General features: G+C 26.8%; 1 protein-coding gene across 1 annotated transcript; it reads right to left on the reverse strand.

The window, feature by feature from the left end:
* Positions 1-713: 713 nt before the first annotated feature.
* Positions 714-6773, reverse strand: LOC132926612 (digestive cysteine proteinase 1). The gene is made up of 11 exons (XM_060990984.1): positions 6392-6773; positions 3913-4044; positions 3668-3840; positions 3492-3596; positions 3181-3316; positions 2913-3108; positions 2598-2818; positions 2428-2528; positions 1890-2018; positions 1412-1607; positions 714-1096 (listed from the first exon to the last, which is right to left on the reverse strand). The coding sequence occupies exons 1-11, from the start codon at positions 6501-6503 to the stop codon at positions 912-914; spliced, it is 1686 nt and encodes a 561-aa protein (XP_060846967.1). The 5' UTR covers positions 6504-6773; the 3' UTR covers positions 714-911.
* Between the last annotated feature and the right edge of the window lie 12055 nt (positions 6774-18828).

The raw sequence follows: 18828 nt of genomic DNA on the forward strand, positions 1-18828 counted from the left end.
AAGTATATGTCATGTTACAACATGTTTAATTATGAAATTTGAGTGCTTTTTTTTGTTTTTTGAATGGTTTTTTAAAAAGATGCTCATTTCCAGTTTTTCCAATTATGTTTGCTTTTTGACCAGTTTTTTTACTTTTTATGGTTTTTTTCAGAAAACCCCTAGGAAAATCCATAAACAATAAGGCAAAATGTCTTAGAAGTGAAGTTTGATTTCTTTAAATATAGATTTATTTTTTTTTTTAGTTAGAAACTTTTCCTAATCATTTTGTTTCAATATTTTTTGTTATCTTTAATTATATTATTCTTAGCTAGCACAGTTACAAATTAAATCTAATACCTGCTTTATCATGTAAAAAGAAAGTTTTTTTGATTAAATATTTTTACTAAAATTTAAGTTTTTTAAATGCTTATTATTTGAGTGCTTATAATGATGTTGTTAAGCACTTATTTTAATGATTTTAAGTACTTTAAGTCCTGAGTCCTGGTTATAATCATATATATTATTTTAATTGAATAAAATAATAAATTATATTCCACTTACCTGTCACCTGTAAGGCTGTAAATGCATTTTGTTTTTCATAATAAGGAGAATTTCATATACAATCATAGGAATGAACTAACATAATTTCTGTACCTTTTAATTGACTAGGTAATAGATGTTATTAGGAAATAGATAATTGATTTTGTCAAAATTATTCTTATTAAAACATATCCTGTAGGTATAAAACTAACAGTCGTTTATTTAAAAATAAATGAAATAGTACAATATTTTAATTTAAATTCATGATTAACATTAATTAGTACCAAATAAGTTGTAAAACTAAAATCAATATATTTTACTTTCATGCTTAAAAATGTAAAATTATTATTAAATAAAAAAAAAAATGACAAAGTATATTGAAATCTTGAAGTCTACATAATAACATATGTTGGACTAGTGAGAACACCACAATTGTTATCTTTACGAGAAATAAGTATGTAACCAGCGTTACCCCAGTGAGTTGACCATGAGTTTTTTACTAGCCAGTATGGATGCCCATCCAACGTACCATAACCCACCAACAACACGGCATGATTCAACTCCATTAGACCATTACCTGCAAATAAATACAAATACAGTGTGATAGATAATTTTACACACATTAATTTTCTATCATATTTGAGTATATTTATCATGACACTGAAAAAACTGGAATTTAAAAATTAAAGTATCGATGTATGACTTATGTTATGCAAATAATGCTTGTAGTAGATGCTAACAAAAAAACCAATAGTTTAATCGTTATCCTGACAGTACCTAGTGAATTTAATAATAAGGAAGATAGCGCCAATTGGCATCCTTCAGCACAAGGCAAACAATGTTGTAACTATTTGGAGTCATCTGCAGTGAATGTGTTATAAAAAATACTTACGGCATTCTTTATCGTAGTAAACACCATTTGAATAAAAAGCAAATGTTTTTAGTGAAGCATAAATGGCTATAGAAATTGGACCTTCGTTGACTAAAGCAATTTTTAATGCTTCTTCATCATTTGTTGTTACATTTACAAAACCTGATATTTTTGTAAGATCGTTATTTGATATATTAGCTATATGACAGTAACCATCCTAGAATAAAACACAAACATAGATATTTATGAGAATGGATTAATGAAATACAACAACTTTTATAACACGTGATTTTGTGATTTTTAAATTAATATAAACTATTTTAATTGTATATTTTTTTATAGATGAAATTAATAGAAAAAAATTAAATATATTTGAACTGTAAAAAAGTTAATATACATTTAGTTCCATGTAATAATAAGAAAATAAATAAAGATTTTGTGTCAAATTACTAATAATAAGCTGAACATTTTACACAAATTGTGATGAATGATACTATACCTGAGAAAGGTATGGACCGTATTCTGCTTCAGTAGGTAAACCATGCTTCTCAATCCAAGAATAAGCACGGAAATCTTCTCCGCCATCACATCCATTATTACCAAAACCCCAACTACAGTCTACTAAGGCCTATAAAAACAAAGCATAAATAATATATAATGTATATAAATGAAAGAATTTACAATGGATAAATTAATTTCTTAATCTTACTTTTATTAGTAACATTATAACTGATATTTAAAATAAATATTATTTTTTTAAAGTTTTAAATCTATTGAAAAATCAAAAATGTGACTATTGCATATTATATTGTTCATAGAAAATAAAACAAAAACAAAAATATGTGTATTATTTTAAGACTTAAAAATTATGAAAATGCATATAAATACTTTTCAGAATATTTTATTTCTTGTCTTAAATATTATTTTCTATTTATATAAGCAATTAAATTAAAATTAAAACAAAATTATTTTATCAATTTCAGTACTTAGTAGTATGTATTTTAACAAAGAACAAGCAACTGTAAATTAAGTAATACCTGTTCAGAAAAACTTTTACGTTCACCGTGTTTCATAAAATATGCTCCTTCGACGGCACCAGTAGTACCAAAACTCCAACAAGAACCACAAATTGATTGATCTATTAATTACAATTATATAAATAAATTACAAAAAGTATCTTAACAAATGTATCACTAATGAAAACTACCTTTAACAGCAGTTACAGCACCAGCAATTCTCCAATCAATTTCAGATGGTAATTTTTGAAAATCAGTTTTATTATAAGGGAAAGGTTCTCCACCGTTATGTTCTTCTTCACTTAATTTTCTATAACCACACATTGATTTAAGTTCTGAATCGGAATAATCAGCCAAATGATTGACAGCAAGTGTATAACCAACATTAGCTCGATTTTTTGAATGAATATATCTAATACAAATACATAAATGATTAATTTAAAAATCAGTAACTATACTTAAAATTTTGATAAATGATTTATAAGTTATTTAAAATAAATCGTCACCTTAAATTTTGGCGAAAATTGTTTTTACGGTCAAAATGTTCAACTGTATCATTAGAATAAGTTTTGTTATGTAGTCGTTTAAATTCCTCAAACGTGGAATCTATATATTCTCCATAGTTATTTATGAACTCCATCATAGGATTAAAATCATAAATATGATTTACACCAGGTCCAGGGAAAGATTCACATTTTAATGCTAAAACCAATGGTTTTAAATATCTAAATTATTCAATTAATAAATAGGTAACTTAAGTTATTATTGATATACCTTCAACGTTGAAAATACTTGGATCAGGCTTCACTGGTGTATAATGTTTGTATACGATGACATAGTCATCAAAATGTGATAGAAATACTGAATTAAATCCATTCATTTGATACCGCAGTGGATAAGCAATATCATTCTAGCAAATAATTACAATTTAATGCATTATGATATCATATTATAAATATAACAAGTATTTTAATTTTACTTTACTGATACTCTTTATATTATAAAACTTTTATCTATCTGTACTAATTCAATTATATATATATATAATTAATTATACATTGTAAGTTCTTAAGTATATTACTTACTTGTCTATATAACCACATTATGTATTTGCCAACTGTTTTTTCTACTCTTTTAATATAAACCCATTTTTCGACTACAATACCATTTTCTAAATGTTCGCTAACTAACTAAAAATAAGAAATAAAATACATTCAAACATTAATTTTTATATCAAATATAACTTATTGAAATCAGTAACCTTAAAATCGCTTAGGTCTGGAAGAGTTGGCTGAGGAGAAATGTGTATTTCATCAGTTCCGTTCACTTCTAAACATTTTAGAGTATTTGTTTCTGTTTCGGTAGTAACAGGAACAATTTTAAGAGATGCGCCATAAGAACCTTTATTGGACAATTGATATGTTTTTGCCATTCCTATTTAATTTTACAATTTAATATTATCAAACTTAAAAACTTGTTTTTTTAATAAAAGAATTAAAAATTTACCTTGATAATAGTCAATACGACTATTGCCAGAGTCTGAATCATACCAAGCACTAAACGGCTCATGCACTTCAGCAAAAGGAATAAATATGTCACCTTCTACAGAATAACTTGAACTCCATTTTGGTAAACCGGCTATAATATACAAAAAAAAAAAAATGATCAAAGAATTAATAACAATCAATGATTCAATCAACTACAATTATTCATGTTTATCACTTTTAAGTTATAAATCTACTTTTGTTATGTATTATTTATTCAGAAAATAATTAAATATAAAATGTATTAAAATTATAATACCATGTATATTTTTCAATACAGTTAAATAATTTTAACTTTTACCTTACACAAATAATCTTATGTAAGGACTTTAGTTTTTAGTATTTTAATAAATAAAAATATTTTAATTATCAATAAAAATTAAATGATTTATCAAGAAATACTTGTATATTTAAATGTACCTAATACCTACCTATTGGCTATTTATTTATTTATTAATAATCTATTCAATTTATTTAACATTTAGATGTAAATTAATACAAATTATAAATAGCTTTTATAACAAATTCTTATCAATCTAACAATTAACAATAGCTAATATGGAATAGTATACAGTAAATTCTCGTTATGTCAAATCTCAGGGGGAACAGGAAAAAGTGAGATATTGAGTTTTATTAAAAATCTTAAAAAAATTGGTGAATAATTTGAATGTTTAAAATGCATGATTTTAATACTTATAGTATATACATACATATCAATAATCTACAATAATGAACAAATTATTTTTATTTTTTCAAAAAATCTGTCATTACAGTTTGTTTTATATTACTTTTGTTTTTGTAAGAATGTAAAAATTAATTGTAAGGACATTCAATTTACACTTATTTTCCATTACAGTATATTGTATACAAATGACTACAAATATTGACTACCAACACATGAAATCACAATCTCTATACCTACTAACCTATTAAATGTATTGTTTAATTTTTTTATCTTACCTTAATACAAATGTTATTTGTGTATTCGAGATAACAAAAAACAATTAATTTTATTTCGAGTTATTAAGAGCAAAACGCTATTAAGTATAAAAGTAGTTTCAAGGGGATTCCGATGTATATTGAGATAACAAAAAATTTGAGATATTGAGGTCCGACATAATAAGATTCTACTGTACAAACAATTAAAATTTATTACTTGAAATGAAAACAATAACAAATATGTATGTAAATAGAAGGTAAAAATATTATAAGAATACATAACTACAATACAAAAATTTTAACAAATCCATAATCAATCAAAAAATAATAAATTATTATTTATTATAATTATTAAAATATCAAACAAAAATGAACTGAAAATTGAACTGTTTGGCCATAATCAACTGTGTACGCTATTTAATAGTTGTTAGACTTATCAGAATGATGAGTAATTATTTATTTGCACAATGGTTTCATAGAATAAGTTATTTAAATTTTAATTGGATCACAAAGTAATTTTAATACCTATTATTAATAGGATTCATTTTTTAATAAATTATTTCTAGACCTACTAAATTTAATAAATAAAATAATATGACTATTTATGGCTTATGCATATATTTATTTAAGATTGATAAAAACAAATTATTCCTAGGTACGCAATGTTAATCAAGAAAATCAATTTCTTTCCACTCATTAATGGTTTTTAACCATCATTAAATTGTTGTTTAGTTACAAATAAAGATAAAAATAGCAACAAATTAGGTGATTAAGTACTCCTTTTCTAATTCAATTCCTATCTAAAATAGTTTGAAATATGAATCTACTTATAAGAATAAATTAAATACCAACAAACAAGTTTTGTAAGATTGATCCGTAATTGTTTATTTTTTTTTTAGCAGGTACGATAACCGACAAAAAAAGAGAAAATAATAATAATAGGATTAATAGGTACCAAATAGAATTTTAAATGATTGAAACCTAATAAACCTGTGATGTAATGAACAAAACGTAGTTCAAACATTACGATTGGTGTGCAGTAATTAATATATTATAGATAGCTGGTAATGCGAGAGTATTCATGAACTGTCGACAGTCCATCATCACAATGAAGCGGAGCCAAGCAAAAACTTGTGGTTCCAAAGTGCCAAAGTAGGAGGAGGAATACACGCAGTAGCGTGTTTACATGGTAGGCCGACTAGGCACAGGCCTACCCAATTTTTATTTGACTTTGACTGTTTGGTTTTTTTTTTATCAAACTGAAAAATGTTACTATTAATATTATTAATATTTATTATTGTATATTATTATCATACCCATATCGACCATATCCCGTTTGATAGCCGATAGGACAAATCTTCCCTAATAGTTATAAACACACTTACACACTACAGAACAAAACTGGCCTACTCAATTATTTCGTGCTGGACACATTACTGTGTATTCACACGTACCCCCGTCATAAAATAATAAAATAAAAATTAGGCAACGCCAATAATTACGTTGTGTGGGCTCGCCGGACGAGTAGTACTCGCGGATCGGCAAGGGCAATAACGCCGTGGCCGAATTGAGCAGGAATGACCCGACAATCAGTTGGACGACGGCGGCAGTCATCGTCGCGAACGTGGAAACTCGAATCAGACGACGGAAAATCGCTCGGAGGACGAACGATAACGAAAGTAATAGTGTTATTACGCGACGGTCAACTCATCTGTTCGGACGCAAATGATTTAATCGGCACACAATGAACGTGACACGGTAGGTATGCAACAATGAGCAAAGGCAACAAAACGAATAGCGGACGCTGCAGTAGACTCAGCAGAGTGCAGTTCAACAGCCGGTTGTACGTTATTACCGAATATCGGCTTATCTCGTATTGTAATCGGTAGGTATTCGGAGGTCAAAGATCGAGACACCACCCCCTCCCCACCACTACTCAAAACGTCGAGTCGTCGTCGGCGATTATAAAACATGCGAACTGCAATCGGCAGCTGCAACTACAACTGCTGCTGCCGTCCGATTTTCTTTGTCGTTTAGAGGACAAAAAAATATGTGTTTGTTGTTTGTATTATTATTATTATTATTATTATTATTACCAATTGGATCGTTCCGAAAATGTCTTCGTCGTCTTCGATGACAAAAATAAAATAAGTTTTGTATTTACATCGTGTATCTGCGATATAGCCGATGTAGGCACTGACTGCCGTTGCTGTAGTGCATGTACGCGGGGTTTCGATTTTGCATTATATAAATAATTATTATTATATTATACCTATTCCCAGTCCAACTATAATAATAGTACAGTGATTTTTTAAATTTTGTAATTTACGCATTTGACAAAAATTTTTATTTTGAGGTAGTATATTTTTTGTTATGCAGCTGTTTATACATAATATTATACAGTTACAGCAACAACTGCTATTATACTGTTTCTATGGTATAGTAGTCGACCTTAATAATTAATACCTACTAAACTCCTCATAATCCATAACAATAATACACTTCATACTAGTTACTGTATACAGTCTGTACATCACGTGCATTACTTGATCTTCGGATATTCGGCATTTCAGCCTTTTACGACAAGTCAATAACGACGACAACCTATTAACTATTATTATTGCAATGATTTAATAAATTGTCATCTAACATAGTAACACAATATAGTATACTATATTACTATTACAGGCTACAACGTAACATCTAGACATCTATTAAATATGCCTAGTGGCTAGTGCATAAAATAATGAGTAATGACATAAATTATGATGATACGCTAATCGTATTTTTTCAAATAGTTTGCATTTTTGCAAGGTTGAGTTTTAAGGAAACGCGTATTATTTACACCTTGAAACAACCCGAGCGCGTGTATAGTCTATATATTATAATATGTTATAGTATAAACATAAACTTTATACGTATATCTATTTAATAAACCTATACCACGATTTTAGATATACCTACTATAATAATTGTTCTAAATATAGACAAACAAATGTGTGGCAGTGTACAGTGCCGTAACTCGAGTGTCAAAGACCCAGGTATAAACAAATGTATATGGGCCCCTCTTTCTTGAGATACATAAAAAAGTCGGACTGACTTCACATTATGGGAATTTTTACTTCTTAAAAAGGATAGTATTTGTGCCATTTGTGGATGTAAAGTAATCGTTGCGATTACTTTTAATCCTTTAAATCTATTTTTTATAATAATCAACATATCTATTTATGTTACTTACTCACTCTAGACTTAGCATTTTTCCCAATATTTAGATAAACAATTCCAAGTAAAACGGACCAGACTTTTAAATTTTGTTATATGAACTTAAATACAAGATAATAATTATAGCTAGGAAATTCATGCCCTAAAAAAACCTTAAAATATGCATGCATTTATGCCCTAAAGAATCTCTAAATATGCTGTTAAAATATTCATTTAAAAAAAGTATGTTTGTAATAAATAATAATAATATTTGTAGATATTATAAATAGAAAAATTTGATTAATTATCTGAGATAATTATTTTCCTTTTTTCAGATTTGTTTTCATTTTACATCAAGTTTTAGTCTAAAATTTAATTTTTTAATTTTTTTTAAAAAACAACTTAAATTTAATACATTTTTATATTTTTAATATAGTACTAATTACCTTGAAAATTGAGCTATTAGATATTTTTTTTAAGTTGGAAATTAAAAACTTACTCATTTATATAAATAATTATGAAATATGCACTTATAAAATGAAAAATGGTCAAATATGCACTTATAAATGAAAAATGGTCGAATATGTAAAATATGCAACTATAAATTTTAAATATAAACTCGTATTGCTATGTAACAAATTTCTATATTATTTAACCATGTTTTTAATGATTATTTAAAAACATGCAGACTCCTAGAAGTTAATAGCCTTAATAATAATACAATAATATTATGAAACAAATAAAATTAAATTAAAAAAAAATAAAATTAACGGCTATTTGCTATGGGCCCTTACCTATAATTTTTACGGCACTGGCAGACGGCACTACGGCAGTGTATAAAAGTATAAGACCTTGGCCAATTAGTAACTAAGGATTGTATGAGTACTTACACTTTGCTGTCTATAACTATATCCTACAGGCAGATAAAGTTTCTGTTGTCTGTAGTTACCATAACACACTAGTAATTAAGTATACATACATAGATACAATGGACTCAGTGAAGTAGCTAGGCCATAGGCGTAAATTTGCCTTGTTAGAAGAGGGGGCTAAAATTATAAACATAGAACAGGCCCGCAGGGGTTTTGCCCCCACACCCCCTACATTTAAACTTTACAATTTTATTGTAACATTTAATGATTAAAATGTATATCAAAAAACTTCAAAATTATTTATTAAATGGCGTAAAATACATAACTTTTTATCGTATATACATTAATTATATAATTAATTATTTTATGTATAAAGTATAGCTCAAATGCTCAATCATTTTAATTTTATTACAAATTTACTACACAAAATTCATACATGAAGCTTAAATGTTCAGATAACACATACCTATCGGATATCTTGATTAGGAATTAGGTACGTTTTACATTTTATAATTTTCTCTTATAAATAACCTTAAATTTCTTGAAAAAATTTAAAAAATGTAGAGAGCTAAGCCCCCCTAAGTCCCCCTCAATTTACGCCTATGGCTAGGGCCCATGCCTCTGGGGGTATTTTAAAACATCTCTCATCGACCGTATTAATAAAAAAATACATATATATTATATACTACCTATATGAATATGATTTAGATTTTTATACATAAAATATTGTCATATTATGGTTCTGTTTTAAATTTGATATAGGTTGATAATGGAGTGTGTGTAAAGCCTCACATATGTTATAAAATATAAGTAATATATAGCCATACAGCCATATAGGTAACTTATACTTTTATAATTAAATACAAAATTAAAACATCACCCTAAAAAAAATCTAGACTACGCGCCTGTATACATATTAATACCTACCTAGGTATTATAAATTATATTTAAATTTTAGGTATAAAGGCTACTTGCTGCTATCAAACTTGTTAAATATAATAGGATTAGTAGCAATAGTAGCTTACATGCCGCGTTTTGAATATTCGCTGCTTACCCGTGAAAAAAGTCGACGACCTACTTACTTTTGTCACTATTTGCTGACAATTTTACTCTGGTGAGCGAAATTATAGCTTTGTGTTATCGACATGGCTAGCAAAATTGCTATATAAGCTATTTGATAGTGTCTATAGACTATACTTCTATAGCTTATATGGCTAGCAAACTATATAGCAGCTCAGTCAACGACACTACGACACGCGACTGAGCGAGTGAACGAGTTGTGTTTATTTTGCAATCAAATTTTTAGACAAAATGTTGAATAAAATGAATAAAATGAATTATTTTTTTATATTATTATAATCATTTTAAGGAATTCCGATCGAGTCTGTGATTTCTATTAAAATACACATAACATATCTTATGTCAAATGTTATCCTTGTAAGTTGTAATCAGTAATAACACACGCCATTATAAAATCAATACATTTATCACTCCACTCAAAAATCTAAAATATAAGTCATAGTTTTTAATCAAATTTCGACGAATTCAAGTATGTTTTTTTCAGAAATTTGATCGAATAAATAGTTAAGTAATTTAAAACAATTGACAATAAATTGATACTTTTGAAAAAAAAAAGTACCAAAATAATTAATATTTTTGTACTGCTTATTGATATTTGCGTGAACATGTGGTCGTGTGGAAGTGCTCTATTATTTCTATTATTACACACACTAATAATCACTTGCTACGCACACATTTATACACCCGGCACGCCACGCACGTCCTTAGTAAGTTGCCTATCTTGAACTCCTTAAAAATAGTGAATATACATTTTAATTAAAAGCTTAACTTAACATATTATTTATAATTATTTTTTTAACGTCATCAGTCGTATAGATAGTATTATTGACAATTATAAAAAAAATGTTATCGGTTATAGGTATACTGAGTTACAAGAGTGAAGAAATCAATAAATCGTAAAATACAAATGTTTACTCGTTTAGGTACTTATATCATATGTATAGATATTAGACTACCGACACAGCGCGGCAGGCACAAATCCGCTGTGCCATGATCAAATGTCAGCACAAATTATTACACAGTGATGCGGGGCACGAATAAATTGTACCAAGAATTCATTTTTTTTTTTTGCGTTCTTATCGTCGTCACCGTTGTCTGTAATAATGCACAATATATTATACATCATACATAATTTTGTCGTGATGATGATGGGATAAAATATTTTTATCCCAACTAGGTACTATAAACCACACGAGAATCACGAGCTGTCGCTGAATCCATGCTTTATTTAAATTATATACCAATATTTTACAAACAAAAACTATCTATTAGTTTAACCAATTGATTGTTAAATTTCATAAAAGATTTGTTTTTAAAATTAATGCATGTAAACTATAATCCTCATTTCCGCGGTTTATAAGAACGTGCTCACTTTTGAATGATCGAAGTAAAGAAAAATTGTTTTTTATATAAAAACCAGTATATGATAGTATGATACACTATATTCGTGTAACTATATTATTGTACATTGATGCAGAGCCGGCCTTAAGTTGAAACGAGGCCTGGGGGCAATTTTTTGAAGGCAAATGCCTCAAAATATAATTTTTTTTAACATGGGGCTCAACATTTTAACAAATATGCGAGGTCCGGGCCAAGATCTCCGTTGGCCCCATCCAAGACTGCGACTTTGGCGCTTTGTATTGATGTTCGAATTTATAGTTTTATCATTGATCATTATCCGCGAAGATCACAAGTGTATACCAATCGGCAATCACCAATGCAATGAACGAGTGGCACGTATCACCTACGACGCTGTCAGAATAAAAAATATTACAAAGATAGTAATCAACAATGAAAGAATAAGGTCATTCATATATTTTATGACTTTGCGAGTCACTAAAATTAATCATTTTTGAAACAGTATCGTGAAAAGTTTGAGAATTTCTGTTATAGACATAGACTACACCTTGTTATGAAAACTATATATTATGAAAATAAAAACATATTAATTATAAAGACGTGTCTAATTTTTTATTTTTTATTTTGTATGTTCCAAAACAGTCAACATTTACTAAAAGTTTAGTAAGCTCTACAGATACCTATATATCTACCACATTGCAGCTGTTCGCACGGTTTGTGTTCATTTACGACTATTATTTGTTTGTAATCTAGTAGAAACAATTTCTTATACTCTACAATAAATACACAATAATTGCTATTTGCTGTTCATTTGCACTCTTTTAATTGCAACAATTATTATTATTGTGCCACTTATTATATTATGTAGCATTCAGTTAAAAACAATACAATTACATAATATAATGACAACTGCAGCGATAAATACGCGATTTAAGTATAAATATGTTAATATGTGTAGTGTTTCAATTTGTATTTATTATTTAAATACTTTTAAACTTTTTTAATTTAACTATACTAGTTATTACCTAATGAAAATAAATGTATTTAATTTTAAATTTATAATAAACGTTTTTTCCTTTTAATATGTTTGATTGTGTGCTGTAACTTGTAACGCGATCTTCTAAATTATCTACAATTTTATTTTTAAAACAACAAGCAGCTTAAAAAGATACGATTTTAGCAATGTAGACATAGAATAGAAGTAATGAAACCATTGCAACAATGTCATTGTAGTTATAATGATAACAAACTTTGACAAATCACTCCATTTTTATTAGGTAATTGATTATCATATTTTAATTTATTGGTGTATGTATTTAAATTATATGCGTGTGTACTTTGAACAATTTTTTTAACATAGTTTTCAAATATTTTAAAAATGTTATTACTTACATTATAATAAAGATCCTATAATAAGTATACAATTTATTGGAAACAAAAGGTCGAGATATTTTACTCTAAAATGTATAAAACAATATTCAGAAAAAAATAAAATCAATAGACACGCGTGTCAATGCGTCATAATTATTGGTTTGACCCAAAATACCAAATTTATTATTGTTTAACAAAGATAAAATAAAGGGTAAAGTAACCGCTTCGCTGTACAGTATATATCTAGTGTCCTCGTCATTGAGTAAATCACGTAATGCATATTGTACCTATTTGTTAAATTTGAATTTAATTATAAAAACAAATCTAAGCGAAAACCGTCTGTCAGCCTATATTACTATAAGTATATTGTTATTGTAACTTGTAAGAATTTATTTTACTATTAATGGGCAATACACTAATGTCTAATACGGCCGTAGATATCGAATTAATTTTTTCAAAATATACTTTACATTTTTAGATTCTGAACGAAGTGAGGAATATATTGATTTTACAATGATGTATGTTTTTTTTTATTATTTTTATGTCGGTCATCACGTTTTGGAGTAGAAATAATGTTAAGATTTTTGACTTCAGCCCCTCTTTGAAAAGTTAAATTTATCTAGTTGATACTTTGAGGGAGGGGTCAAAAGTAAAAACTTCCAGTAGTTTTCAAAAACGTTAAGAAAAACCCGAAAAAAGTGACGGAAAATGGGAATTTTTACGCATAATCATGTTTTTGACAAAATCGATTTTTTTATTTTACTGTAACTCAAAAACGAATCATTGTAAATACTTGAAATTTTCATCAAATGTTATTCACATTAGCGTTATCTATTTACGATTAAATTTTCAAAGTATTTTGACCTTTTTAAAGCTATTTATAGACAATTAAAATTTTCGATTTTTTAAAGTTTTTTTTTGAAATGACTATAAGAAAAAATTGGTTATCCAAAAAATCTTTAAAATTTAATACAAGGTTTATAATAAGTTAGACTTATCAAAGTAAAAAAAAAAAAAATAAAAAATCGTTAGTCACAATTTATTTTTATAAGCATTTAAAGTTCAAATGTTTACGAAATATGTCAAAATCGCGAAAATTTGCAAAGAATTTTGAAGTTAAAAATTCATAAAGTTTTTGTAATTTATATCTAAGGTTAAAAAACCCAATACAAGGTTATCCATAAGTTTTCCTTCAAGTAACTGTAAAAAAAAATTCTAACGTCAATATTGAAATAATGTAATGACTAATGAACGTATGAAGTTGATTTTTTTACGAAATCGAGTAAAATTAGTAATTACGATATTATATTGCAATTTAAATACTATAGGTAATAATATAATATATATTAGTGACGTGAGTCATGTAAATTAACCATGTAAAATTTTACCGGTAAAGTAAATTTACAAAAAAAAATTTACAATTTACATTTTTTTTTACCGCTCCAACAGTTGAGTGACCACTTTATTTGTATGTTTTTGTATTTTTTTTATCAAGATATTAGGATTATTATAATACATATCAGGATTTTTAAAAAAATGATAATGACAGTTACGTGATACGAATTATTGTGATATGGTGTATAAATAATATTGTGAAAAAATTTAACAGGTACACTATAAATTGAATTTTAATAAAAATTTATCAATTTTACCATAAATTACCAAAAAAATTTTTTACGTAAAATCCACATCTCTAATTATATATATCCTACTAATTAATAATTATATCCTAGACTGACAAATCATCTCCGTTCAGAATCGTTTTTCGTGTACAATGATACCTTTCATTGCATTCAAATTTAACACATCCATTATAGTGACCTACTCTCCAATCTCCATCTCTACTATACAGCAGAGCGATATCCACTTGCCCACCTTTTTTATATTATCTTTAATCTCTTAATTTTTTTCTCATAACCAGCTGATCTAATTTTTTTAGTAACATAAATGATAACGAAGTTTGAAACAATTTTTTCATATTTCTAACTTTCTAAGAAGGTAATATTACTCGTATTTACGAATAGTATGTAGGTACCTACGTATGGAGTATGGATTATAGTGCAAATGCAAATAATCATAAAGTTATATTATTGTATACGTATTATTAGCGATAACATTACAAACGCACTAGGCTCTTGGGCTACGATATAATATAGGTAGATAACTATAGATGCTCTCAGACGACGCCCAAATATACAGTAGGTTATATACTTAGTATTATACTTTACTATACACTATACAGTATACACAATAATATTTTCAAAATATTTTGATTAATTTTTAACTATTGACTGGTTATTTATACTGTGCTATAGCTGTCCCCGTGCACTTTGTTGCCCATACAAAATGCATCTGTGTAAAGTTTGATTGCCTTAGCGCGAGGATAAAAACTATATTTGATTTTCTGATTTTGGTATATAGATGAGATCTCTGACATATCGACTTTACACAACTGTTCCGCCCGGCGTTGTCCGTACAGTAGATCAAAGGTAAATACTTAGTACCTATTAGTTAGTTATTAATTAAAAAATGGTTACTAAGTAACAGTCATGTGATATATATGTTCAACACTTAAAAAATTTGATCGTCTTTCTTGATATTATATTTATTTTAATTGTTCAAAATTTTTCTGTATACTATATTAGATGTGATGTTATCATTTGGTACCAAAATATATTGTGATATATATATACATTTATATAAAAGTATAGATTAGTAATAGCATTGATATTTATAATAAATGGTAATAGTAAAATAAATTACTACAATAGCAATATTAAACAAAATAAAATTCACTTATAGTAGTTACTAGTTAGTAATATAAGGTGACAAACCATTTCCACTCGGAGTAATTTTTCGTATGCAATGAATAATGATTTATATTGAGTTATTATTTGAATTCAAAATAAACAATTTCGTTGCAGTTATCTAGGTAATGATGAGGTAAACGGTAACTCGACAGCTACTGAATTTAAAATTTGCAGTAAAGTAGTTATTCTTACTCACTTTTTCATATTATTTTGCATTGAAGTATCTAAACAACTAATAAGTCTAAATTAACTATATTCTGAGAATGTGACTATTTCAGTCATTTCAGTTGGTATACTACCGTTATTGTTATTTAAAAAATATTAAAAATATTATATAATTAATTGGACCATATATTAAGTTAATAAACAGGTATATTAGTGGGTGGGTGTGGGGTTACCACTTATCACTCACCAATGACTAGAGTACCGGACTCCTAACAGACTGATTTTAATTAATTTAGTATACTAAATTTCGGAAAACGATTAGGTATACTTACATTATAGTTACATTTCAATATTGTCAAGTAAATTTGTTATTTTTTGGCATAAACTTCTTATAAAAATTAAAGGGTCTTTGAGTATAATGGAAATCTCGATATACCTATCACCTTTCTCTCTGTTTAAAATGAGTATTTATGCAGTTTTAATGTTTTAATTATTTCCAACGCTATATTCTGTAACATGGCCGTATTTAATTCAATATTATGGCTCCAATATCCAAATTATGAAATGATGTATAGACGTATAGTGTATACCGTATACCACCATATGTAAATGTTAATTTTTTGTATTCAACACACTAATTACTAATACACTATACAAAAATTAGATTTTATTCAATGTAACAATTTTGAATTCATAAATATAACAGTCTTTTATTTTAAGTTTTATTATAAATCGGATAAAATTAAAAATAGTATATTGTGTGATAATCGCGGAAATTGCCTTCCCGCGCCAAACCAAACTTTCGGTGCAGGCACAACAAAAAATCTATACTGACACATAATTTTGGTGGCCAAATGAAATATAATAGGTACGTGGCTCATTTTAAATATTTAAACCATATCTGAATGCAGCAATATCTCAAAATTTATAAATTTTGTGCTCTGATGGTCTTGTTCTAGGCGTGCGAATTTATGTTATTTATTTATTAGTCATTTTAGTAAAGTATAATGTATAAACTATTACATTACTTATATCTTATATAATATAATATACACATTGTACAACTCTTTAATATTTATGTCACGATAAAATGAGTATATTATACTCAACAGACTAAAAGTAAATAGTAATAAATTAATAATTGTTTTTATATGAGAAATGTAATTATTCTACAAAAATAATATTTATAATACCTAGGTACTATCTAAGTAGGTAATATAATGTATAATATTTTGCAGGAATTAATAACAATTTTAAGCACATGTGAGTTGCAAAGTACTAATTTCTTGAATAGAGTCCTACATGTTTAAGAAATTTAACACGAATCACATATTAGCATCCCTAATTGTATTGTAATATACATTTATACCTCTTTTTAGTTGTAGGTTTATTATATATTACTTACCAAATTTCAATACACATTAATTTAAATAATACATACTGCACAGTGCACAAATATAAATATTTATATATGTATACAAATGATGTTTCTACTTATGACATATCAAAATAATAATAATTGCAGTCTGTATTTTTTTTTTACATATCTGATACCTATATAGGTACTTGTACAATAAAACAGGTTACAGATGTAGGTATAATTATTGGTTTGCGTAATAATATCAGATTATAATACTAAATACTAAATTGGCATTGAAGGTTTTGTCGTTTTTGATTATCATTATAATGGTTACTGATTAGTCATCGCTGATCGAGTATAGGTCGTTAGCCATTAGCCACAACAGACAACAGTGTAGTACAAATTAATATCTAACGAGACAAAGAGTAACCTACCTATTACGAATACGATCATAGTTTATATGCTCATACTTATACATACCTGCAATATATCATTTAATCATTCATGTAGTACAGTAATAAACGCTGACGATTGTACGTCAATACTTGAACAATAAAACATCTGTAATTTACACAATATTAAATAGTGAACAAATAGATCATTGTAAAATAAGTTTAGTACCGATGTATAAAGTGGAATAGTGGATGGTTACTACCTACTGGTTGATAGTTAAGTACTTTTAGTACTAAATATCAATTTATTATAAAAAGCGATGTGAAATTAAATTAATGCAGTAATAAACCTTAAAAAAAAGGCAATAAAATATACTTAAATGTCAAAAATTGTATTATAAAATGCATTTAAAATAGTTTTTAAATACACTGAAAATCACAATTTTTAAAATTCAAGAAAATTTTCACTTTATTGGTAAAAAAAATTTGTACATCAATTTAAATTTTTATATTCTTATTAATATTAGTATATTTTACTAATAACACACTTGACTTGTTAACTCTACACTCTACAGTGTACACTATCGAACGCCAAATATAAGTACCTACCTACTAGATGATAATACCGGAAGGCTTACAAATTCAATTATTTGAACCAATTTAATCTGGAAATTCGTAACTGATATATATTACTAGGTATATGCTATATTACCATGCTATAAATCTACCAATTATCGCTTTATCTTATCATCGAATCTTAACCAAATCAAACTTAATCTTATAAAATAAAAATTTGACGTATATACAGCTTGCGTGTAAAACAAACAATTTATGAGAAAAATATGTTAATTAACAGAATTTTATTAAAAATAAAAATTGGAAATTGGACTAAATAAGAAAAATATGACCTAGAAAACAACAAAATAACATAAAAAATGTTAAAATAAAAGTTTCAATAATGAATAATTTGTTATTTGTTTTTTACAAATTATATACTTAGAAAGTTACATTTCATAATCAGCTAAAAAAATGTACTTTCCTTCAAACTCACGGCCCTAATATCCCTAAATCCTAATTATAAATTTTAATAAGTATAGCCGGTTTAGGTATTTAATTAGCAATAATTAATTTGCTAGCACGTGTATTGTAGATACTAGGTATTACAATATTACTTGTTATTTATTTTATATTTTTTTTGTACTAATAGGTAAATCGAATATTTCAATTTCAATTTATTTTAATTAATACTAATCTAATAATAGGAATATATTAATACGCAATACACTATAATTAATTATACGACTATAAATAGTATACTAAATATAATTTATT

The sequence above is a fragment of the Rhopalosiphum padi genome, chromosome 3 (genome assembly GCF_020882245.1).
Source record: "Rhopalosiphum padi isolate XX-2018 chromosome 3, ASM2088224v1, whole genome shotgun sequence".
In the NCBI taxonomy this organism is placed as follows: domain Eukaryota; kingdom Metazoa; phylum Arthropoda; class Insecta; order Hemiptera; family Aphididae; genus Rhopalosiphum; species Rhopalosiphum padi.